This window comes from Meles meles, chromosome 13 (assembly GCF_922984935.1).
Source record: "Meles meles chromosome 13, mMelMel3.1 paternal haplotype, whole genome shotgun sequence".
NCBI lineage: Eukaryota > Metazoa > Chordata > Mammalia > Carnivora > Mustelidae > Meles > Meles meles.
Window position 1 is genome coordinate 61,501,394 of NC_060078.1, and position 23,426 is coordinate 61,524,819.

The 23,426-nt window shown below is 49.0% G+C and overlaps 2 protein-coding genes across 2 annotated transcripts in view; one reads left to right on the forward strand and one right to left on the reverse strand.

Annotated features, from left to right (window-relative positions):
• Positions 1-8,783: 8,783 nt before the first annotated feature.
• Positions 8,784-23,426, reverse strand: part of ARL3 (ADP ribosylation factor like GTPase 3) — a 34,589-nt gene continuing 19,946 nt past the window's right edge. Inside the window, exons 4-6 of the mRNA XM_046027109.1 lie at positions 19,528-19,578; positions 17,801-17,986; positions 8,784-9,064 (exon numbers count right to left, since the gene is read on the reverse strand). Coding sequence (XP_045883065.1) covers positions 9,017-9,064; positions 17,801-17,986; positions 19,528-19,578 — 285 coding nt within the window. The 3' untranslated portion in view covers positions 8,784-9,016. The remainder of the gene's footprint in view (positions 9,065-17,800; positions 17,987-19,527; positions 19,579-23,426) is intronic.
• Positions 11,095-23,426, forward strand: part of SFXN2 (sideroflexin 2) — a 61,994-nt gene continuing 49,662 nt past the window's right edge. Inside the window, exon 1 of the mRNA XM_046027107.1 lies at positions 11,095-11,280. The gene's annotated coding sequence lies outside the window, so the exon portion shown is untranslated. The remainder of the gene's footprint in view (positions 11,281-23,426) is intronic.

Sequence of the window (23,426 nt, forward strand, 5' to 3'; positions counted from 1 at the left end):
TAAGAACTGTGAAGGCAAGTAAAGCAGGGCGACACAGTTAGGACCTACCAGAAGGGTAAAGGGACATGAGAGTTTTATATGGGGAGATAGTTGGGGATGGCTTTACTGAAGGTGATATTAAGCAGAAATTTCAGAATGAGGGCGCCTGGGTGGCTCAGTCAGTTAAATGTCTGCCTTCAGCTCAGGTCATGATCCCAGGGTCCTGGGATCGAGCCCCATGTTGGACTCTCTGCTCAGCGGGGAGTGTGCTTCTCCCTCTCCCTCTGTGTTCTCTCAAATAAATAAAATCTTAAAAAGAAAATATTTCAGAATGTGAGGAGGCAAGGTCTCGGGGTATCATAAACAGCAGTGTTCTAGGCGGGGGAAACAAGTGCAAAGACCAGAGGCAGATGAACAGCAAAGGGTGTGTGTGTGGCTGGAAAGAGTGAGGGGCAGAGCAGTGAGTAATGAAGTCGAAAAGGCAGGAGGGAAGGGGGCAGTGTAAAAGGCATTATAAGTGCTTTGCCTCTGCTCAGGAGATAATTCCCTGAATGAATGAACCAATGAATGAATGGTTGGATGGATGGATGGATGCTGAGGCTTTCAGGGCTCCAGAAATTTCACAGGGGAGCTCTGTGGGCTAGAGGGTACCCGGCCATCTTCCTGGGCGTATGGGACTTGAATTGTGTCCTAAAAGAGGAGTAAGAAAAGCCCAGAAGAGGGGCAGCCACTCCAGAGAGAAGGGGACTATGAGCACAGGTGGGGAAATAAAATTCTGGAGTGGGGGTGGGGGGGCGTGTTTTAGGTTGCAGGACAGTGAGGACAGCTCCTGTGAAACTCAGGGTCCGTGAGAGCGTCCGTGATTGACAGATCCGTAGAAAAGGTTTGGGGTCAGATCAGAGGGCTCTTGAATGACAGAATAAAGAGTTTGGCCTTGAGTCCCATAGCCCCATGGCCCCCCGAAGACATCCGAGCAGGGGAACTGTGTTTTAGAACAATGGCTCTGAGCACCAAGGGGGTGAGGGCGAGGCAGCAGGGAACAAGATGGCCACCCAGGAGGCAGAGGGGGAGTCCGAGTGCAAGCGTAGGCAGGGCTGTGGGGTGCCGGTTGGCCCCCGCCCAAGGACAGGAAGGGCCTCCATGTCCCACCGCTCTGCCAAGGAATGGAAGCCCGGATGAGGCCTTCTCCTCCCCTGCCGGCCGCCCGGGGGCCCTGGAGTCAGCAGAAAACCCCGGGCCCCGGGGAGGAGGCGGCGCCAAGCCAGAAGCTGCTGAGGGAGCACTGGCAGCAAGATGCCATTGTACGTCCGCAATCAGGATACTTCAGAGGAAATCAAAAGCACCAACTGGGGAGATGATGTGCACGCTCTCGCTCTCTCTCACACACACACACACAAACTTCTGCCTCCAAAATGGGTCAAGTGAAGGCTGTGGGCGTGGGCTGGGGAGGGAGGGCTGGAAGGAGAGGAGGCCCAGGGCCCAGGAGCAGCCCGGGCGCTCGTGCCCACTTGCCCTCCTGGCATGGGGGTGTGGCAGCAGCTGCAGAGTGGGGTGGGATGGGAGGCTGAATATCCCCCCACCCATGCATATGGATAATGCTCACAGCTGCCCTGCCTGCTTTGCGTTCATTAGGCCCAACTGTTCCAGGAGTGGTGGCAGGCGGGCAGGAGGGGGTGATGTGCCCATTCACACACTGGGGGTAGGGGGGCTCCCTGCAGCTGGGCAGAAGCCTCCCCCTGCCTGGAGCAGCGTCCTAGCCCCTGAATTCCCCTTCCTCCCTCTCTCTTCCTCCCAACTCGCTGCTTTGGCAGATCTGGAGGTCTCAGGGAGGGAAAGGGGTCCAGGCAGTCAAGGTGAAGCTCCAGGAGCTGGGTGAATTGAAGGGAGAGTTAGGCTGGGTTGTGCCCTGCCCCCCCCCCCCCGCCCCAGCCACAGGATGGGCTGTTGCTTACAAACCACAACTCCTTATCCCTTTCTCTCCCCAAGCCATGTGTGGCACCCAGGCAGGAAAAGTGCTTTGACCCTGTCATCTGGACCCCCCAGAGGAGCCCAGTCATACCGAAAGCCCCAGATCAGGGGCGCTGGATGCCCCTAGACAGAATCCAAGGGGGCATGCGTTTGGGGGTCGTGCCACCAGAATTTTGAACAATTTCTCCTCTCGGAAGTGAGGAAGGCTGAGGAACGGAGGCTGTTGGGCTGCAGGTCGACCAGTTGGGACCTGGGACTGGATTAGGAGGCCAGTGTTGAAAGCCAGGCCCAGGGAGGGGTCTGACTGGTGTGATAGGCCGCGCCACCAAGCTTGGCTGAGCCGCCTCTGCCCTACACAAGGGCATTCAGCCGAGGGACTCACAGCTAGTGCCGAGCCTTGCACCCTGATGTGGGCCATCCTCTCCCATATGAGTCAGCAGGGACCCAGTGACAGGCCTGTCTAGTCTCAGGAACATGCATTCTGCTAAGAAGGCAAAGAGAAACCATGGGAAGACCGGGTCCCAGTGCCTCTGTTGGCAGCCTGCCCTTCCTTCTTCCCGCTGGTGGCCTGAGGAGGGAGAGGTCACTCCCTCTCTTCCATTTCGGGCCAGGGCACTGGCTGGGGGCTGCTGAGCCTGGATGAGAATGGAGCCTGCTGATCCCAGGCCAGGGCCCAAGGAGCAACAGCCTCCCCAGCCTCTTCCTTTGTTGTCAGGGTGGGGCCGGGCCCCCCTGCCCCCTCTGCCGGCCGCCTTCAGAGCAGCAGCCACCTCTGGGACTCCAAGGGGGAAGAGGGGGGTGACTAAGAGGAAGGTAGGCCTCTCACCCACCTCCCAGTTGCGAGCAAGGGCCTCACCCCTTGTGCTCCCAGCAGCTCAGAGCCCCGCGTCTAGTGGAGAGGCCATCCGGAAGAAAAACAGGCTTTCCAGTCTGAGGGAATCCCAGACAAGCCCCTGCTCACTGTGTGACCCTGGGCAAGTGACTCACCATTGAGAGCCTTGGTTTCCCCAACTAGGCAATCGGGATGGGAGTACTTATCGTGTAGGGCTGCTGGAAGGATCTAGGTAGCGGCTGGCTAACCCGGAGGGAGTTTGCTTAGCGAAGCTGCTTCCCAGCCCTTGTAGTTTTCAGCTTTAGGTATTCGAGCAGGTTCTCCCATAAACTCTGCCCCTCCTTGACTTAGCTTGATCTCTGCAATTCTGTCATTAATATTTTATTTCTTTAGCAAAGGCTTTTTGTCCCTGGGACACTGCTGTTCACTCTGGGGAAAGAAACCTCCCCATGTTCCTTTGTGCAGGAAGCTTCCTCAGCTCCTTTTCTGAGCTGGGAAGCCAAAAGGTGAAACGGTACATGCCCCTCTTCCCCCGCTCTCTAAAAGTAGAGCTTTCCTATGAAATCTTTCACAAGCCGAACTGGGGTAAAGCGGTGTAGACCCTGCTTTCCAAAGTTCGCATTACGTCACTTTGCTTTTATGCAAGACCTACGTTCCTATGGTAAGGGCTTTCTCTTCTTTCTTTCTTTTTTTTTTTTTTTTTTTCAAAAGTGAAAATCCTCTTCAGACTTCTTTCGGTTAGCGAAAACAGGTACTGATGTCGGTCTTTCGCAACAGGAAAGTGGCGAAACCAGAACTTTCGGAAAGCGAGGAATACCTGTGTCATGGTACCTGCTCAGGGCCGGCAGCAACACAGGCCTGGGTGCAAATGTGCTTCTGCCCTGCTCTTCTGACATGATCTTGAGCAAGTGACTCCAATTCTGTGAGCCCTGTCCCCAAACCGTGCTCATACCTACAGTTAATAATGATGTTATGAGGATTAAATAGGACGGTAACTGTGAAGTACTCAGTGCCAGTGGGAGGCCCCTAGCCACTTGCCCTGGTCTGATGGTAGGGGCCTCGTGGTTGGCCCTATCTCCACGTGCGCGTGTGTGTGCCTGGTTCTGGGCTTGCACACACACACACACACACACACACAGTCACAGCGCTGGACCAGCAGATTCACTACAGGGAGCAGGAGCTCTCCTCCCCCGCCTCCTTGCCCAACTCCTGGTGCTGCAGCTTCCCTGTGTTCTGCAGTGTTGGAAAAGGAAATTACTGAACAGATTGCAATTAAGAGGGGAGAGAGGGGAGAGAGACAGAGGCCCTAAAATGCAGCTTGACTGAGTGCTAAACTGTGTTTTTGCCTGGAGCCAATCAGGAGCCTCCAACAAGAGCCTGTTTCCACTCACAAATCTAATTGCAAGAGGTGTGGCCGGGGTGGCCCTGGGAGTCCCAAGAGCGGAGGGCGCTGGCAGCACCTTCGGGAGACTGTTGGCCTCTTGCTTGTTGCCTTGAAAGTTCCAGAGCTACACGGGAGGGGAGGAGGGAAGGCAAAGGTCTAAGGGGCCTGGGAAGGTCTGGACTCCAGAATTTCTGCCAGTTGTTCTAATAGCTGCCAATGATTTAGCCCCTCCTGTACACGGGACACACACAGCTTCCTCCAGTCCTCTGGGGAACTGGATGATATTACCTCATTTTACAGATAAGAACTGTGGCACAGAGTGCCTCTAATTTTTTTTTTTAAGATTTTTATTTATTTATTTGACAGAGAGAGAAAGCACAAGCAGGGGGAGTGGCAGGCGGAGGGAGAGGGAGAAGCATACTTTCCTCTGAGCAGGGAGCCCACTGGGGGCTCAACGCCAGGACTCTGGGACCATGACCTGAGCCGAAGGCAGACGCTTAGCTGACTGAGTCACCTGGACACCCTGAGTGTCCCTCCTTTGTGCTAGCTGTTGCCCTAGGTCTAAGTACTTTATTTACATTATATCTCTTTTAAATCTCCCTACCATTTTAGTCCCATTTCATAGATGAAGAAGCAGGACTCCAAGAGAGTAACTTGCCCAAGATCACAGAGCTGATTTATGATGGGCAAGGATTGAACCTTGGGCCTCTCTGACTCCAAAGAACAGACTTTTTAATTGTACCTCACTGTCCCTTTCTTGAGCAGGGTGTTCCAGATGGAGGTGTGAGATTTAGCAAAACAACACAAGTAAAAAACTGAGAAGGTTAGTTTCTGAATTTGAATTTCAGTTAAACAAAAATTTTTTTTTTGAGTATTAGAAGCCAGCCTGTCCCCAATATTGCATGGAATATACTTGTGTTTAAAAAAAATTCTCTGTTTATCTGAAATTCAAGTTTAAGTGAATGTCCTGTCATTTATCTGGCAACCCTAGCCCTCTCTCCTTCTGCCCTACACCCCTCTTTTCTGCCAATAGCTTCCCTTTAAAGGTGGGCCCTTGGTACCAGTCATTCTGGTGTGTAGCTAGGCTGCTCGAATTTGGCTGCCCAAGGAGAATATGTACTTTTCTGCTCCAGAGGCAGAACCCTGAACTTGAAGCCTGCTCTGTCACCTACTGTGTGACTTTGGGCAACTCTGTTTCCCTCTCTGAGCCCTCCCTAAAAAGAAGATGCAGTATTAGGCTGTAGGTAATTGCAAGTATCTTCACCAGGCCCTTCCCGATGTCTTGTCCCTTTTTCTGGTCCGTGCAAAAGATGGTACAAAATCTGTGGTTGCAGTGCAGTGAGGACAGGGAACACCCAACACCTGGCACAAGGAACCCCCAGGGAGCACTGCTGGTGTGGACTCGGAAGGCGAGGGGGGCCATGGAGACGAAGATTGCTGGGAAATGGGCCGTGACTGTCTTTGTCCCGCAGAGGCAACACAGCTTGCTGCAGCATTCAGGCCCAAGGCTCCAGCTCCCTCCCACATTGAAGGTTCTGCGAGGCTGGGCGAACTCCTTAAACCAGGCCAGTGCCTCAGTTTCTCCACTGCGAAGTGGGCCTCATGCTGCTTGGTACCAAGGAGATGTAAACCACCTGCCGCGTAGGAGGGGCTTCCTAAAGCCTTGTCTTTATCCTTCTTAGCCGTGTTTGCGTTCGGCCCTCCTGAAAGAAGCACCTTGGGGAATGCTAACCTCTGAAAGGACAAACAGTCGAGGCCCTTTCCGAGCTCTGGCAAAGAACACAGCACATTCCAGGCTGCCTTGGCCTCAGCTACATTTTATTTGTCAGATTTTTGACAGACGTCTAAATTATACATTGAATTTTCCACATGACCAAATACCACGTCCCTTCCTTTGATTATCGTTTTCAAAAGGGACTATAAAAAAAGAACCTTTCGATGGATCAGACTGAACCCTGAAACCACATGGAGCGCAGAGCTAAAAATAAAAGGAAGTAAGAACTGGCCCCTGAGAAGGAAAGAGAAATCAAAGCAAACTCTGACGGGAATCAACAGACGCGTCCTGGCGAGGGTGACATGGTGTCACCCTCCAGGCCAGGCCGGATCAGGAGCGGCCGACAGGGAGGGTGGGGCCCAGAGCGGCACAAAAATAGCCGCCGCTTTCGCCCGGAGGGGAATGAAGACATTTGTCAGAAGCCGGGAGAGAGAGAAGTGGAGTTGGAGGGAGGGAGGGGGCAGGACCGCGTCCTTCCCGCAGTTTCGGGAGCCGCGCACTCCTTCCACGCCGGCACATTTCTACCCGCCGGCACAATCGCTGACTTTCAGCTGTGCGCCGACATGTTCCCGGGCTCAGCCCACATCAATGACACCCTTGTTTCCATAGTAACCAAGGGAGGGTGAAGGGGAGAGGGTGTGCGGCGCTCGGCGCGGGGAGCCGCGAGGGGGGCCTGTCCCGCCGTCGCGGGGCCCCGGCCACGCTCGCGGAGCCCCCGCTGCGGGCGGGAGGACGCCAGACCGGGGGTGCCCGTCTCTGGCTTCCAATTCCATGCTCCGGTCCCGGCCGCAGCGGTGGGGCGGGGCTGGGAGGGCCGCGAGGACTTCAGAAGCGTTTTGTTTTCCACAAACGGGAGCTTTCAAACTCTGCATTTTCCGGGCTTCGCTCATCTACCCCCACGAACCCCTGGAGGGTTCAGTGGGGCTCGGAGGGAAGATGAAAGCCCGTGACATCCGCAATGGCTCTGTCTTTAGCTGCAAAGCCAATCTGAGCCTTCACAGAGGCTGTTATCAGAGGAGGGCGAGTGGCTTCGCGGGCTGGCGGGGGCCTGGGGTCGGCTCTTTCAAACAGTTCCCCCAGCCAGTGGTGGAAGAACAAGCATGTTTCACGGACTGTCCACTGCCAGAGTCAAAGTTCCCTGTCACAGTGTTCCCAGTTGCCGAGCTCAAAGCAAGGATTTTGCCCCTCAGGTAACAACCCCGGTGCGCTGTTTGGAGGGAAAAACCATCTTCAAGCGCTGGAGCCGCGTTGCCAGCCCGACAGAAGAGGGGTTTCGGGCTCCTTGTGGTTCTGTTCGCCTCTGTTCAAAGCCCGAGAGGCACCTGGGTGAGCCGGGGAGGCCAGAGGAGGAGACGGCAGGGAGCAACTAGCTCAGTGGTTTAAAAAAAAAACACACCTCACCCTCTTTTGTTTTGCAAGTCCTTACTGGTCTGTCCATGGCAACCCCAGGGCACCTTTTTGTGTCTGGTGTTGGGAATGGCTTTGAAGCTGGCCATGTTGCCATGCTGCAGCCCCCCCCCCCCAAAAAAAAACTTCTCCGCACAACCCCCTCCCCCACAAATAAGCTGGGGACGGAGGGCCAGGGGCTGGAGTGGCCCCTTGGGTCCGCTCCAATGCCTTGGTGGGTTGGGGAAGGGCCACCTCCCAGGATGAGAAGGCAGCTGGCCTCCTGAGACCCACTAGCCCTGAACAGTCTCTTATTCACACTCGGAAAACCCCTGAGCTCAGGCACTAGAACAGAGTTCAATTCAGGAGCCCAGCGCGGCTCTGGCCTGCTTTCCTGCGCCTGAAGCTGAAGCCGGGGAGTCCTTCCGGCTCAGGGAGACAAGCTCTTTTTGCCCTTCTGCTCCACTCCGCCCTCAGAGGCAGAGGACACCAGCGGCCAGGGAGACGCTCCCTTGGGCATGGCCCCAGAGATCACACACAGTTCTGCTGCATTCTTCCCAGCAGCGAGCCCTCTCCACCCACGAGCATCCCACACCACCAAGTTGCCAGCACTGTAAAAATTGATCTCTTCTAAAAATCGATCTGCCAGCCTTTTCTCGGTGGAGCAGGTTCATGGTAAAGCCGTATTTATTTTTAAAATCTGATAGCAGCGGTCTATTGTGATCATTTAAACAGAATTCTTTGAGCTTTAGAAATCCCTTCTATAGGACGGCCATGGAGAAGCCAGCTAATCTCAGAGTCGGAGGCTCACTGCTTCACTGAACTGGAGAAAGCCTGTTTACGCTAGCCTGAGCCCTCGATGTGAGGGCTTTTTAAGGACCTTGTAATTTTTCTGGAATTAAACCTCCCACCTCTCCTTACATTCCAGATGTCATTACTGTCAAAAGTCATAAGAATTTGCTTCCCTGTGTGGCTGGCCAGGGGGGTAGGGGGGTGGGGACGAGGTATATTTCTGTGGTGATTTGTTTACAAGAAAGGTTCCCCCCCACCAAGGGTGAGGATTACATATACAGTCTCCTACCTGCATGACAAGATGGTTTAATCATCTGCTACCCCTCCCCTCCCCCCACCAGCCACTTCCCAGCCTAGCTTGGTTGGTGATGGTAAAAATCACTGCCCAGCACCAGTAAAAACACCCAGCAAACACGGTCTGTGGTTTCAGAACCATGGCGGCGGGGGAGGGGGGAGTGCGTAGGAAGGGATGTAAGGGACAGGTCAGGAAATAAATGAATGCACCATAAGCTGCTTCTTCCTCTTTTCCTTTCCTTTCTTTCTTTCTTTTTTTTTTTTTTGAAAGAAAAAAGCCCACTGGAATTGTCTAAACTGCAATGCAATCTCTTGCTCATTTAAAAGATCTCATTTTCTAATCATGTGCTTTGAGACATTTAATACTATTTCAATTATGCAGAGGAAATAATATAATTCCTTTATTTGAAAAATGATACTGAACCTCAGAGATCAGTTAAATCTACTGCTGGAATGGGGATTCTTTTTAAACCGTGTTGTTCCCTCTCTTCAAACAGCTGTAGCTGTACACAGATGGAAAAACATTTGGTCAGAAAGCAGCAAATTAGTGTTTTTCAGGACAGAATTCAGCTCCCGCAGCTCCTGCGTCTCTCCGTTCAGCTAGATTTTATTTCTTCTTTGCGTTGACATTTTTGCACACCCAGTTCATGCCGTCCTTAGAGGGAAATGAGCAGAGAAAGGCAGTGTTAGTTGTAAGAAAGGCACCACACACTCAAGCCGGGGCGGGGAGTGGGGGGGCCCTGGGTCCTCTCACCCCAACCCCGAGCTCCAGGGAGTTTGCTTGGCCCAGGGGCCCACCTGGGTGATCAGGGACAGTGGACTCCTGGGGAGGAGAAGGGGGGCCTCTGAGAGCACAGGAAGAAGATGGGAGGGGGAATGCCCAGTGTGTGAACTTGAGATGGGTCCTCAGGAACTCCCTCTGAAAAAATAAACACATCTGCCTGGATCCAAGGCCTGATTGAAGAGCTATCAGAGATTCCAGCCATTTTTGGCTTTTTCTAAAAGCTGACCTTTGCCAGGGCATTAAATTCAATAAGCCACCCTTCTGGTGCCCCAGTGTGTTTACAGTGTGACAGTGTATACTTGGGTTAAATTAAATTTTTTCGGAAAAACAAACCAACTGCAGTGTGTGTTACTAGACACACACTGGGGCAATGTGCCTTATTTCTCTTCGTGCAGCACTACACACAGGTTTCAAAGGGCTGGCCTGATTCTTGCAGCTTTAAGCACTACCAAGCTGAGGGACTGGGGAGAAGGTTCCCTTAAAGGCACAGTGACCTTGAAAGTGTCCTCTCTTAGAAGGCTGGAGAGGGACGGGGGTAAAAAATCACACAATGCCTACAGCCACCTGGCAGGCAGCATGCTTTCTCATGGATGCCAGGCCTGCCAGCGATAACCTCCTTTTCAACCCCCTCTGGAGGCATCCCTGAATGCTCTCCCTTTCCCCAGAGCCTCTCCGACCTTCAGGGATGTGCGGAGCTCCCTTGGAAGCCCAGAACAAAATCAAAGGAGGCTCCTGCAGCGAATCCCTTTCCTCTGCATCTGTGACACCTACTCGCTGAGGTCCCGGCTGCATCTGCCCATCTCAGGGCATACACGACATGCAGAGCCCGCATTTCCTGTGACCATGGAGCTAGGAGTTGAACCTGAACAGCTGAGACAGCTTAAAGTAATAAATATCAGCTGACACCCTTGGCCATTCGGAGCATTAATCCCGTAAACAATACATCACTGCAAAACAACCAGCAGGCATCCTATCTCCTGGCTAATCTGACCATAACCTGAATTTACAGTGATTAAAACTCTGCCAGTTGCCATCAGAGCACTTGGGCAGGAGAACCAGATAATCCATTGGCTGTCCCAGGGCAGACCTTAGGGCGTTTGGCAAGATGTGGCTGGCCACCGCCCAAAGCCCCAAGGTGGACAGCACCTGGCAACAGTGGGGGCAAGGGTAGGAGGATGCCGAGGTGGGAGAAAGGTGGACTCCCAATGCGTCTGCAGTTACAACTGGGTCAGCTACTTACTGTGAAAAGCGGAGGCCAATTTTAAGACCATTTTATGAAAAGGATTATGAAAAGAGAAGCATGTTTAATTTTAGTAGCTAATTGGTTTCCAGGAAAAAAAAAAGATCACCTGCCAGGAGACAAAAAAGATTTTACAAATAAAAGAGGATGAAGGAGATAACCATCTTCCCTTTGCCTTCCAAGCTGAACAGCTCAGCACTTGGGCAGTCCTTTCCACCTTCAGGAACCCAGACAAACACTATCCAAGGTGTGCACCTCGGTATTTTCTCCTCTAAAGAGACTTGCAGATTTTATCAAATCGTCCACTCAGAGAAATCGAGACTGTGTTCCCACACTACACGAATGGCAATTTTTCCTCTTGGTTTGTGGCTGATTATGGGGGGGGTTCTTTTATTATATGTGACTGAACATGAATGCGGCCAAAGAGATAGGAAAAATATTTACTCAGCTGCAGGAACCCAAAGCAGCATGTGGAGGGTGAGGGGCAGCTTCTTCCTGGGTCTGTGATGGGGGTGGAGGGGATTTAAACCACCGAGCCCTGCTGCGAGGCAGTGCCTTCCAGATGTGAGCAACGGGGGTGGGGTGGGGGGGTTGTTGTGGCGTGGGGGGGGGGGGTGGCAAAGCCCTTCCATCCACAGTCTGGCCAACAGAGGGCGCTCAGAGGTCAATCCCCACCGGCGGACCTGCCGGGCCCTGGGTCTCCACAGCTGCTGCCTGTAACCTGAAGGAGTGTGGGAGGCCCGGGGAGATTAACAGGGCCCGAGGCCTGGGGCTGCCCTGGTCCGAAGTGTCTGGAGGTTGGGGAGTGGTCCCTTTCCTGTCGTTACCCCGAGAACCCGAGCTGGAGGTAAGAGGTGTCGGGGAGGCCGTGGTTACCGGGCATGAGGCCTCTTCAGTCAAAGCAGGGACAAGCTGGGCCATGATGCCCCCTGGGAAGGAAGGACAGTGGTGGTGTCCGGGAGCCCTGCGACGGGGGCCGGGTCTGATTGGCCTGAGGTTGTGTTTACAGAATCTAGCGTGGTATCCGGGTGCCAGGCCTAGAGCAGACACTGAACTTGTATCTTTGAAATGAATCCTTGTAACAACGCTGTGGAGTAGGTACTGTTATAACATCCACAGTCCGGAGGAGAAAGTGGGGACACAGAATCGTGGGAGGCAGAGGCAGGCCATGAACGTGGCCACAGCTCCCGCACCCGCGCTCTTCAGCCAGCGCCCAGGCTTGGTGAACGCGGCGGCCCAAGACAAGGCGGGCACTGCCCTGCGGCTGGGAAAGGGAGCAATCCTGCTCTGTCCTCACGGCTTCATGCTGATATGGGGCCAGAATCCCCAGCCAGGTACCCTGCACCGCTGTGCCGCCGCTCGGAAGGTCTCAAGGGCTGTTTTGGTCACTTAGCTCTCAAGAAATCCGGGCTGCAGGTGGAAGCCTGCACGTGTCCCTTGCTGCGAGATCCCCGCAGATAACTGCCTGCCAGACCACAGCTTGCAGGGGCCCCGCCCCTCCGAGAAACGGGACGAGGGACCCTCCACTCCGCAAGTTCACCGGTGTGTCCCATAGCCCTTGCCTCAATTTGGCAAGGCCTTGTTTTTTTGAAAACAGATGACTGAGGAAAGGTGACTGTCTACCTGAAGTGGGTTATGCTCTCTCTGCCTCCAGAGAAGGAAATGAACTCATAGGTTTGTTTAGTGGTTGAACCTTTATTGTTAAAAACTCGTTTGACCAAATTTCCGCACATTTGATCTTTGTTCTGGGATGACCGTCTTAGGGCAGGGGCAGGCCTCCCCTGCATCTCCTCCTGACCAACCTTGCTGAAACCTAATTTGAATTGATTAGCTTCAATTCAATAATAGAGACTAAAGAGAGTCCTTGAACTTAAACTACTGAGCTTTGTTTAGCATCATGGCAAAAGGAAAAAAATCTTACATTTTACTATGTCCTGATATTATTCCCTATGATAAACACTGGGAAAAATACAAGGCTGCCCCTAACCATCTGGCTGGAAATGTAGGAGTCCCATCCAAGACTGAAGGTGTGATGCCCTTTTTTTTAATTGTAATTGTGAGAAAGTGAGCATGCGCACGCACAAGCGGGGGCAGCAAAGGGAGAGGGAGAAGCAGGCTCCCCACTGAGCAAGGAGCCCAATGCAGGGCTCCATCCCGGATGGATCCTGACCTGAGCTGAAGGCAGACGCCACCCAGGTGGCCCTCGATGCCCCTTTCTATGGGAAGAGCGGTTTCTGACTGCATTGCTCCTTTGAATTGGTTTTTCTACCATGCATCCATCACTGTGGATGGCTGGAAGGAAGAAGCAGTAGCCACGGTTGGGTAGGCCTGGTTTTTAATGCCATGAGGACCACACGGTCACATGAGTAATTGCTTTAAGATGACGAGGTGCTCAGATCCCTGCTGAGCATCGCAGCCTATCCCCTCATGCCACAGGGCTTCCAGAGTCAAGGAGCAGCTGGAGGCAGTGGACGTAAAATACTGCTCACTATTAATACTTTTTTTCTGGTGACAAAGGTACTGCACCAGAGAGGTAGCAAAATCACATGTTCTGAGTTTGCTTTCTTAGTCTACAGATAGGTTTGAAAATTTAAAAATAACCCTGAGGTCTGACTTGTAGATAAGCAGTTCCATGTACACTGGAGTCAAAAATAACTGACGTCAGGCCTTAGAAAGAAGTGGTGAATGTCATTTTTTAAAATATTGAAACCCTGTTGGCTTATTAAGGGCAAAGTCCCCTAGATCAAGGTTAAAAGAAACAAAACCCAAAAACTTGGCTAGTGGCTGTTTAGTGGCCATGTGCAAAGCGCTCATGGGGCTCAGGTTACTGGGGGTCCTTTCTGTGTCGGTGAGATGACTGAGCCGGCTAACTCCTGTTTGGAGCAGGAAGATGGCAAATGTGGGAGAGATGTGGGAGAGAAGGTGAGCATCGGGTAGAGGGTACAGAGAGCAATCCACAGGGAAACCTGTGAGCTCAGAGCTACTGGTGTGGGCAGGCCTCTGTGATGACTGAGGCTAGAAGCCAGGCCGAAACTGCCGATCTCTGCTTTGAAGGGAAATTCTAATCCAGTGTAATTTTAATTAAACACACGGGCATTGTAGAGAGGGAATATCTTCAGCCACCTGAAACTGCGAGAGCAGAGGGGAGCCGTGCTAAGGGGTTCCAGTTCGGGTTTGTAAGTGGAAGAGGAATCGATTCCTCTATCTTTCTCTGGCTCTGAGCCAGATGCTTTGTTCATCATTTTCTCTACACGAAGGGGAAAGAAGAGCGTCCTGGAGTTACATGCTATGCACTGGGGCAGGGCCGAGCCCCAAGAGGCCAGAGGGTGGCTGCCCCTGTGTCTGGAAGGCAGTCTAGCCACAAGGGGGCTGCAGGTTTCCCCAGATGTATTTCAGTTTCTCCTCTCTGCATTCAACTACTTGACATAATTCAGTCTCTTCTGATCACTCCTCTGGACTATGGGCCTCTCAGCAGGACAGAGTTTTCAAGACTGGTGTCTCCTCTAGCTTTTAGTGCCATTTACCTGTGTTCAGCTCTTGACAGTTTCCTATGAAAACCTGCTTCAATCACATATGGCTGGCCTCCTCTTCACCATCAATCAGCCAAACAAAGACCTGTTCTGAACTCTCCCAAAGCCCATTTCCACACCCAGAGCAGGGGCTATGGAACCACATGGACCGCACATACTTATTTGCCTTCAGAAGAGCCGAGAGAACAAGAACCTCAGATCATTGCCCAGAATCACAAACTTCCATAATCTGAAATCCTGTGTTGCAGCTACTCCGCTAAGGAGAAGCGATGCATATGCCCTCTCAGTCCAGAGGGTCTGGCCCACCATCGCGCGGGCCCGTGGCCGCTGCTCCACTCACCCACCCGACGGTGCCACTTTTCGGTTTGAGACACGTCTCACAAATGCATTTAGATGGAACACATATGCCCAAACACAATGCAACCAGGGACACTGTCTCTGAACACCTGAAACTGTAACAGAAATCCCAGGTCTTAAAAAAAAAACAAAACCTTGGTACATTTTCTTTCAGCCTCATTAGAGCTGTGGGGCCAGATGTTACCTGACCCATTTAATGTCTGATCATCTTGGGAGGGTCTCCCATTACTGACCAGCATTCAGGGGGCGGTGGGTGGGAGTGGGAGGGTAGAGTGGGAGGATGAAATAGGGATAAGGGAATTCTAGTAATTATTACACAGTATCCATGCCTGAAAGTAATCTTACGGACATTTTTCGAGTGACGTCTTTCATTCTGAGGCATAGTTAAAGCCTTAATTAATCCGAGTCATTAAAGACCTACACCTGAACTAAGCAATGCAGGAAAAGAATTCCAAGTAAGTGACTCTTTTTAAAGTGAAAAGTAAGAAACTGGCTGAGTGGACAGGACCTGAGGTCAGAGGCATTACCTGAGGGATGGACATGGTCAATCAGTGCCTCACAGTGAAAAAAGCATTTCCACAGAAAACTCGCCGACCTTTCTCCAGTCCCCAAAGGTTACCATTAAAGGACAATAGACGGCAGATTCCCTTCTTAATTAACATTTTTATTAAATAACCCATTTCAAATAATGGTTAAATTCTCTAAATTTATATCATTCTATTAACCATAATCTAATCTCATTAACCTTGAAATCCCAGTCTTAACTACCCAATTCTATACACCATGGTACTATCTACTAAACTAATTAAGTGACCTTCAAACTATTTCTCCTCCATATAAAATCATTATTTTTCTTGTTCACAGTACTTTGTTGTATCTCTCTTGATATCATTTCCTGTGAACCCGGTTGCTGAAGGCCCTGATCTGAGAAGAACTTTCTGCACAAAATCAAACCACACATGACATCTCACTTGATTCAAACTGGTTGATTTTAAAGCCCTCCCTTGCCAACCCCCACCCTCAGTCTGAGAGCTCATTGCCTCTTTTTTGGCATAAAGGTCCTGTGACTTAAAGGGAACTCCACTCATGGTGGGTGACACAGCCAAGAACACAGATCTCTCCACCCCCCTACTCTCTGCCAGACTGGAGTGGGGCAGTGGGGCCCGCACTCAGGGCAGACAATGAGGCGTACTCCCTCCTAACCTCCAGGCTCCTCTGAAGAAGCACCCTTGACTTGAATGCCAACACTGTAAATGCTGATTCTAGATAACTCTAGCCCTCCTTTTGACAACCCTAAGGCTGGCTGAAGAAAACAAGAGCATCACTGTTAATTTCAGCTTTGCTTTTTCTTCCTTTCAACACTCTGGCCCAGTGAAGAAGATTACAGAGCTGTCAAGTCCCTTTTTCTCAGGAGTATGCACAAAACATATTTTCTCTAGTACTACCTTTGGAGTCTGCAACTCAAGACATTTTCTACTTTGCTTTTTAAAAAATTTTTAAGTTATCTACACCCAACATGGGGCTCAAACTCACAACCCCAAGATCAAGAGTCCCACACGCTACCAACTGAGCCACTCAGGCACCCCTGTTCTCTACTTTCTATGTTTGTGTTCTAAACCATTTAGAGAGGCAGAATCCTCTTCCTCAAGTAGTTCGTACGAACACAAGAAAGCTATTATCCTTTCTGGGCCCGCCTCCTCACGAAAATAACCTCAGGACTCATGAATACCATTTTATGCACAATCCAGGGAGCTGCCTTAGGCAAAACTTGGGCTTCTTTTTTTAAGTGAGAAGCTAAATAAAAAGATGAGAGTTTACCTATCAAAAACATGCTGGGCTGTAGTATACTCGTTGGACCAGCTTGTAAATTAAGCTGAAAAATGCAGCTAATTTGAAACCTGGTAGAAATATAATCACATATGTGACTGCAATTTTAGAGAGGAGACTTGAGAAGAAAAAAACTACTCGTGTGATCAGCTCCTTTGTGGAGTGGGATTAGGGGAGAGAGGAAAGAACTTTTCAGTTTTTAGTTTTATATACTTGTACATGATTCACAATGAGAGTACATTACTTTTATAACCAGAGTCTAGGACGAAGGAAATACGAAGGCTGAATGCCTGACCCTTCCCGAACCTAAACCTCACAGAGACCCACAGAGCTCCGGCATCTGTTCTGGGTACGCAGCCGAGCGCCTCTCTGGCTACCTGAGAGCCCCCCGCAATGCGCACACATGCACGGAGAGCTTCTGAGGGCGTAGGTACTGAGGAGCCTGGAGGAGGAGGCGCGCGGCCAGTGTGGACTGCGGGGCCCTTGGATCTAGAGGCCAAGCACAGAAGCAGGCTCCAGCTGTTTGTGTAACAAGAAGAAAAAAGCCAAAGCAGCAAACAGATGGAACAACTGAGATAATTCTTGGAAGTGACTATTTGATTGAGATAAAAGCAGTCAGGCAGTTTTAAGACCAATCAATGTCAAATGTCTTAGGAGAGGGGGATGAAGAGCATTAGAAGGGAAATGGAAAGAGGCTGCAGGACAAAAATGGAGAAGCAAATCGCCCGAACCAAGTTGAGAGACAAGCAAACTGGCCATGTGGTTCTGACACCCGCCATATGGCAGTGGGGGAAGACTCCGTTCCTTCAGATGTTGCTAATCCCCCACCCCCCAGCACCCTGGAGCAGGACTGTCTGCTTCTTGAAGCACTGGGCCACTTCCCTGGCAGGTACACCAGATGTTTAAATTGAGGCATGTCAGCATGCTGGGGCTCCAGAATAAAGAAGTAGCCCTACGTGTCAGCTGGTTCAAGGCTGCTTGGTGGGAAGCATCAGAGCTGAAACGGTTTCTCATTCTTTGAGGATGCAGGCTCTCAGGTAGCTGGGATACAATCATTTTCTGCCCTAAATTAATATCAAATGAGGGGGGAGACTGTTCCTCTGGTTTATAGTTCCTTGGTATAAAGCATGGGGCTTTCTGTCAGCAGAAGCCTCCCGGTGGGAAACCAACGTGAAGAAGTAGGAAAAAGACACCAGCCCTGAGGGCAGGGGAGTTAGCCAAGAGAAAAATCAAAACACTTCTAGGATAACTGGTGTGCACGACTGTTGACGGCTGTTACCTTGGGAGCACAAGCACTTAGCATCCATAATATTAGATACAACACAAAACCCCCAACCCAGTCATCAAAGAATCCTAGTTAGAAAGCATCTTCGAGGGTCTTCTGTTCTGACCTCCTAGCCAGTGGGGTAGTTTGTCCCTCACGTGGGGTGGTTCATCAGTGGCTTTCCTGGAATAGTTAATGATTATCAGATTGGTTGCTAAGTAAAAAAGAACCAAACTCCTCCATGCCTTTCACATCCTGGAGTGGTTCATCTGCCAATCAAAGGCTATTGGTTTCATATCTTTTTCTATCTAGCTCAGCTCAACCACGGAGACAGACTACATTGGTTGGGTGCCATGTTGCCAGGTAACCAAGCCTTCTGGTAATCTCACCTGAACGCCCTCTCCCGTGAGGGCTGAGCAGGACTGGATCTGCCAGACACGGTCGCGGATGGTGTGCAGGTTTAGTCCTTCTGCAATTTCAGAGGCAGGGGCTGCCGTGAGCAAATCCTGCTTGTTAGCAAAGATGAGCACTGGCACACAACTTAGCTTTTCTTCCTCCAGTAATTCAGCTAGTTCCTGGATCATTTCGGGAATGGATGGGAAGGGAAGGATGAAATCTATGATATTTAACCATGTACTTCCAACTAGAAAAACACAGAAGTGTTAAGCTCATCAACTAGCAACTTCTAAGGGCAATGGTTCTCAAACTTGAGCCTGGGGAAGAATTCCCTGGCAGATTCCTGGGCCTACCCCAGAGATGCTGACTTTGGAAAGTCTGAGGTAGGGCCAAGGAATCTGCGTTTCAACAAACTCTGCAAATGGCACTGCCATGGATGCAGAGACAATATCCTCAGAAACACCGTTCAAAGGAGAGCAAACGTTGTGGATAGAGACTTAAAACCTACTCAAGGTTGTGATCTGCAAATGACTTTCAACGCATGCGCGCACACGCAAACAGGACACACACATTTTACACTGAAAATAACAATGACTCTGGAGATGATAACGCTGCTTCATCCGTCTGAACCTTCAAAGCATGCATGCAAGCGCACTGCATGTCATCACACTCACGCCCTAAAATAACCATCTTTAGTCCGTCTGGCCAAGTGTCTGATGTTGGGTTATTGCTTGGGGTCCTAGCTGTATGTTGATTCCGTCTGCAATCAGCAGAGGAGATGGCGTGTATTAACTTATGGGGACCCACCTCTTCCCTATTCAACTCACATTTCTGCAGCTTGGGACACTTGAGCTGTCAAAGGGAACTGGGGGTTCAAGAGGCATACCATCCCATTAACACCCCTTACCTCTGAACTCGTGTTTGGCATTGCTTCACCTGAGTGATGATACAGAAGTCATCAAGGTATGGAAAGGAGTTCTCAAACTAATTTTCAGGGAAAGGGGACATAAACATGGGGAATGCTACCTTTGGAAGCCCATCTGTGGCAGTTGAGGACACAGGCCTCAAAAGAGGTCATTCTAAAGAGGTCATTCTACTCTTTGCTTCTTATCAGTATACTCTATCTGGGTAAAATGGTGATGTCCACTGCTTCTCTCTTTAAAACGGTGTACACAACTCTCACCGTGTAATCATGTTGACATGTACTGTGCATGTGAAGCCATATTTGGGTTCAAAGTCTATCTCTTGGCTTGGGAACAAGGGCGGCTTAGTCTTGGCTTGCATGTTTCCTCCCATCCCTTCAAATTTGTCAGAGGCACCCTCGGATCAATTAAGCTGCTGTTGAAACTGTACATAGAAATGACAAGTGAATTGTTCCTCTGGGTTCATTTCTAAGTGGCCTGGGAAGAAACCTGAACTTTTGAGCATGGTGGTAAGTTCCAACTGCTTATATCTTGTTTATCTGACTAAAACTAAAAGGCTGTAATCAAAAAATAGTTTAAAGAACTCTCAACTAATTTCCTTGCAGGCAACCTTTTTTTAAAAATTTTTTGCAACTTTTTTTTTGGCAACTGGTATTTTTGCTTGCTTGCCAGAATGATTTTTTTGTTTAAACTGCAAAGGTTAAACAAAAAATGCCTCCCTTGCTCTCATGCATTTACAGGGTAGATTAATGAATACCTAGTTATTTGGAAAACATCTCAACAGAAGAATTATTTACCTGACCCGTCTCTTCAAATCTTTTTCTGTCTGCACTGTCAATTACATAGATCTGTAAAGTAAAAGGAGAAGGTTACTTTAATAAACAGAGAAGACAGGGCAGCTTCTGCAGGAGCAGAGGATCCACAAGCAGATTTCTCATTAGCACAACAAACGGAAACTGAGCTGAAAACCCTTACCTCATCTATGGATGCAAAATACTCTAATTGATTGATTGATGGATTGATTAAAGGGGGCTACCCAGAAAATATTTCCAGCAAAGCTCCAAAGTAGATGTCAGGAGAGCCAAGAAGCATACAAATAGGAACATTTATTGTGTATTCACTGAACATTCTTGCTCAGATTTACTCTATTAATTCTCGTTATGACTTTATGAGATAGATTTCATTATTTTCCCATTTTATACATAGATAAACATAAGCCAAAGAAATTAAGTATTATGCCCAAGTTCTTTTTAAAAAAAAATTATTTATTTTTTATTTGATAGAGAGAGACAGTGAAAGAGGGAACACAAGCAGGGGGAGTGCGAGAGGGAGAAGCAGGCTTCCCGCTGAGCAGGGAGCCCAATCCCAGGGATCCTGGGATCATGACCTGAGCTGAAGGCAGAGGCTTAATTACACTAAGCCATGCAGGCGCTCCTCTGCCCAAGTTCTAACAAGACTGGGATTCACCCAGGCATCTGCGTGGGATTCAAACTCAGGCCTACCTGGGAGTAAAGTCCACAGGTGCTCTTGAGCACTCTGCTGTTCTGCTTCCCAAATTGTCGGGAAGGGATGGTGTCTCGAGGCACTTACAAATACCGTTGTCCTGGAGCATCATGGCTCTGAAAGTACATTCTGCAGTATTAACTGTACACTGACTTCAGGGGCCAACGTAGGAGACTCCCTGATCTCCCTTCCATTCCCATCTTCTCAGGCTTCCTGGGAGGTTAAGATCAAGTACTGGAAATAGCAAGGGCATAGGCTTTGCCAGAAGTAAGAGAAGTCTCAAGAGTCACTGTAAATTATAAATCCTAAGCTTTCTTTCCCATCCCTGAATTTTATTAATTGCATAAATAACATCCTATAATAACAATAAGGGAAATGAAGTAAGACCAAAGGAGAAAAATCGTCTATAGTTATAGAACTCAAACACATTATTTTAATTTCGTGTGAAAGCTCCCTTCTAATTCTTCTTCATAATTAAAAAAGAAAATTATAGATATAATTTTGTCAGCCTTTTAAAAAATATTATTTATTTAAGTAATCTCTACCCCCATGTGGGACTCAAACTCATGACCCTGAGCCAGCCAGGTGCCCCTTGTAGGCCCCTGCCTTTTTTTTCCCATTAAACAACATATTAAATGTTTTCCCAGTTGCTACTCTTAAAAATTATCAAATTCGCAAACTTTCTTTAAAGAATTTAAAATTGCTATTAAACTAATGGTATTATGAAAATACTCTTTTAAAAGAGCCTATTCACCTAAAAACAACACAAAACAGGATGCGTGGGAGGCCCAGGGGTTAAGCATCTGCCTTTGGCTCAGGTTGTGATCCCAGGGTCCTGGGAACAAGTTCCGTATCAGGCTCTTTGCTCAGTGGGGAGTCTTATTCTCCCTCTGCCTACCTCTCCCTCTCTCTCTGACAAATAAAAATAAAAGATCTTTAAAAAAAAAAAAAGAAATTGATGTTTGGTATGACAAAACATAATTAGAGAGAAAGAAGAAATGGAAAGGTGGTTTAATCACAGACGGGAAAGATCACCAAATATGAGAGTCCAAAGGTGAATGAGAAGACATTTTTAACTTAAAATTGCTAAATTACTTGTTACTTATTGCTTTGACAAGAAATTTCATGGTAACATTTTCATTAAAAGTTTCAGACGGAGGAGGCACCTGGCTGGCTCTGTTGGGAGAGCCTGTGACTCTTGATCTCAGGGTCATGATTCTGAGCCCCATGCTGGGGGTAGAATTTACTTTGAAAAAAAAAAAAAAAAAGATTCAAAAAGAGGATCTTCCTAAACTGCACATAAATTCTATCATTTAGTATGTTTCTCATATAATTTGTATAATATTTGAAAATCACTACACAATAATTCTAGGAGAGAGTCTGTAAAACAACAGCCCCATTTATTATAAGGGCCAAGTGAAAAAGTCAAGACAGAGACAAGCCAGTCTCTGGTGATCCCACAAGTTTGTTTTTCTGCAGTGGCATTCTCTTCTTCCTGTCACCTGCCAAGCCAGTGCTGTCTACTGTCTTCACGTTTTCACCCAAGGATCTCTTTTCTTCTGGTTAATAGCTGAGAATAAGGTTAACCTATCTTTTTTTTTTCTTAATAGCTACTAATCTAGTGAAGTAAAAAAAATTTTTTTAGAAACTTTATCTAAAAACAAAGTATTAAAAAACAAACAAACAAACTCTGGGGCACCTGGGTGGCTTAGTTGGTTAAGCATCTGCCTTCAGCTCAGGTCAGGATCCCACGTCCTGGGATTGAGCCTCACATTTGGCTCCCTGTTCAGCAGGGAGTCTGCTTCTCCCTCCCCCTGCTCTTGTGCTCTTGCTCGATCATTCTCTCTCTCCTTCCCTCCCTCTCATTAAATAAATTAAATCTTAAAAAAAAAAAAAAAAGCCACTCTGAAACTATCAGGGAAAGTTAAACATTTCTAGTGTTTCTGAACTGATCCTAAAACATGGACTGGGCACCTGGCTGGCTCAGTCGGTGGAGCCTGTGACTCTTGATCTCGGGGTTGTGAGTTCAAGTCCCAAGATGGGGTGGAGATTACTTAAATCATAAAATATTTTTTAAAAATTATGGACTTTTGGGGCACCTGGGTGGCTCAGTGGGTTAAAGCCTCTGCTTTTGGCTCGGGTCATGATCCCAGGGTCCTGGGATCGAGTCCCACATTGGGCTCTCTGCTCATCAGGGAGCCTGCTTCCCTCCCTCTCTCTCTGCCTGCCTCTCTGCCTACTTGTGATCTCTGTCTGTCAAATAAATAAATAAAATCTTAAAAAAAAAATTATGGACTTTTGGGACACTTGGGTGGCTCAGAGGGTTAAGCCTCTGCCTTCGGCTCAGGTCATGATCTCAGGGTCCTGGGATCGAGCCCCGCATCAGGCTCTCTGCTCAGCGGGGAGCCTGCTCCCCCCACCCACCTCCACCTGCCTCTCTACCTACTTGTGATCTCTCTCTCTCTGTCAAATAAATAAATAAAATTTTTTAAAAAAATTATGGACTTTCAAAAATCAAGTTTCATAAAGCTATTCTAAAATGAAGTTATAATCCATGGTACTCAGAATGATGCTTTACCTAAGCAAAGCCAATTCATATCTTTCGTGGCAGTTGCTTTGAAATTTTTATTTGGTTGGGGGAGGAAGAGCTAGACAAGAGTATTTTTTCTTTTTCTTTTTTTTTTTTTAAAGATTTTATTTATTTATTTGACAGAGAGAGATCACAAGTAGATAGAGAGGCAGGCAGAGAGAGAGAGGGAAGCAGGCCTCTGCTGAGCAGAGAGCCCGATGCAGGACTCGATCCCAGGACCCTGAGATCATGAACTGAGCCGAAGGCAGCAGCTTAATCCACTGAGCCACCCAGGCGCCCCAAGAGTATTTTTTCTTGATGAAAGTTCAATCAACTGTAGATTATCCAGAGACTAGTTAGTTATCCAACCATATGAGTGGAGGGCTCTTTGTTTCGCCTCTTGATTCTGGTCCTCCTCCCTCCTGCTGCCACCTTTTGGCCATTTTACTGCTCCCCAAGTATTTCTCCCCAAGAGGGGTAGGCAGAGATCAAGAAGGATGACACTTACAAGTGGGCTTGATATGGCAGCTCCAGCAAAAGTCTAAGAGGAAGCTGAAACTGACAAATGAGGTGTCTGGGTAACGTGGTTTTCAATATTTGTGCTCTAGAAGTACTGAGACTCAA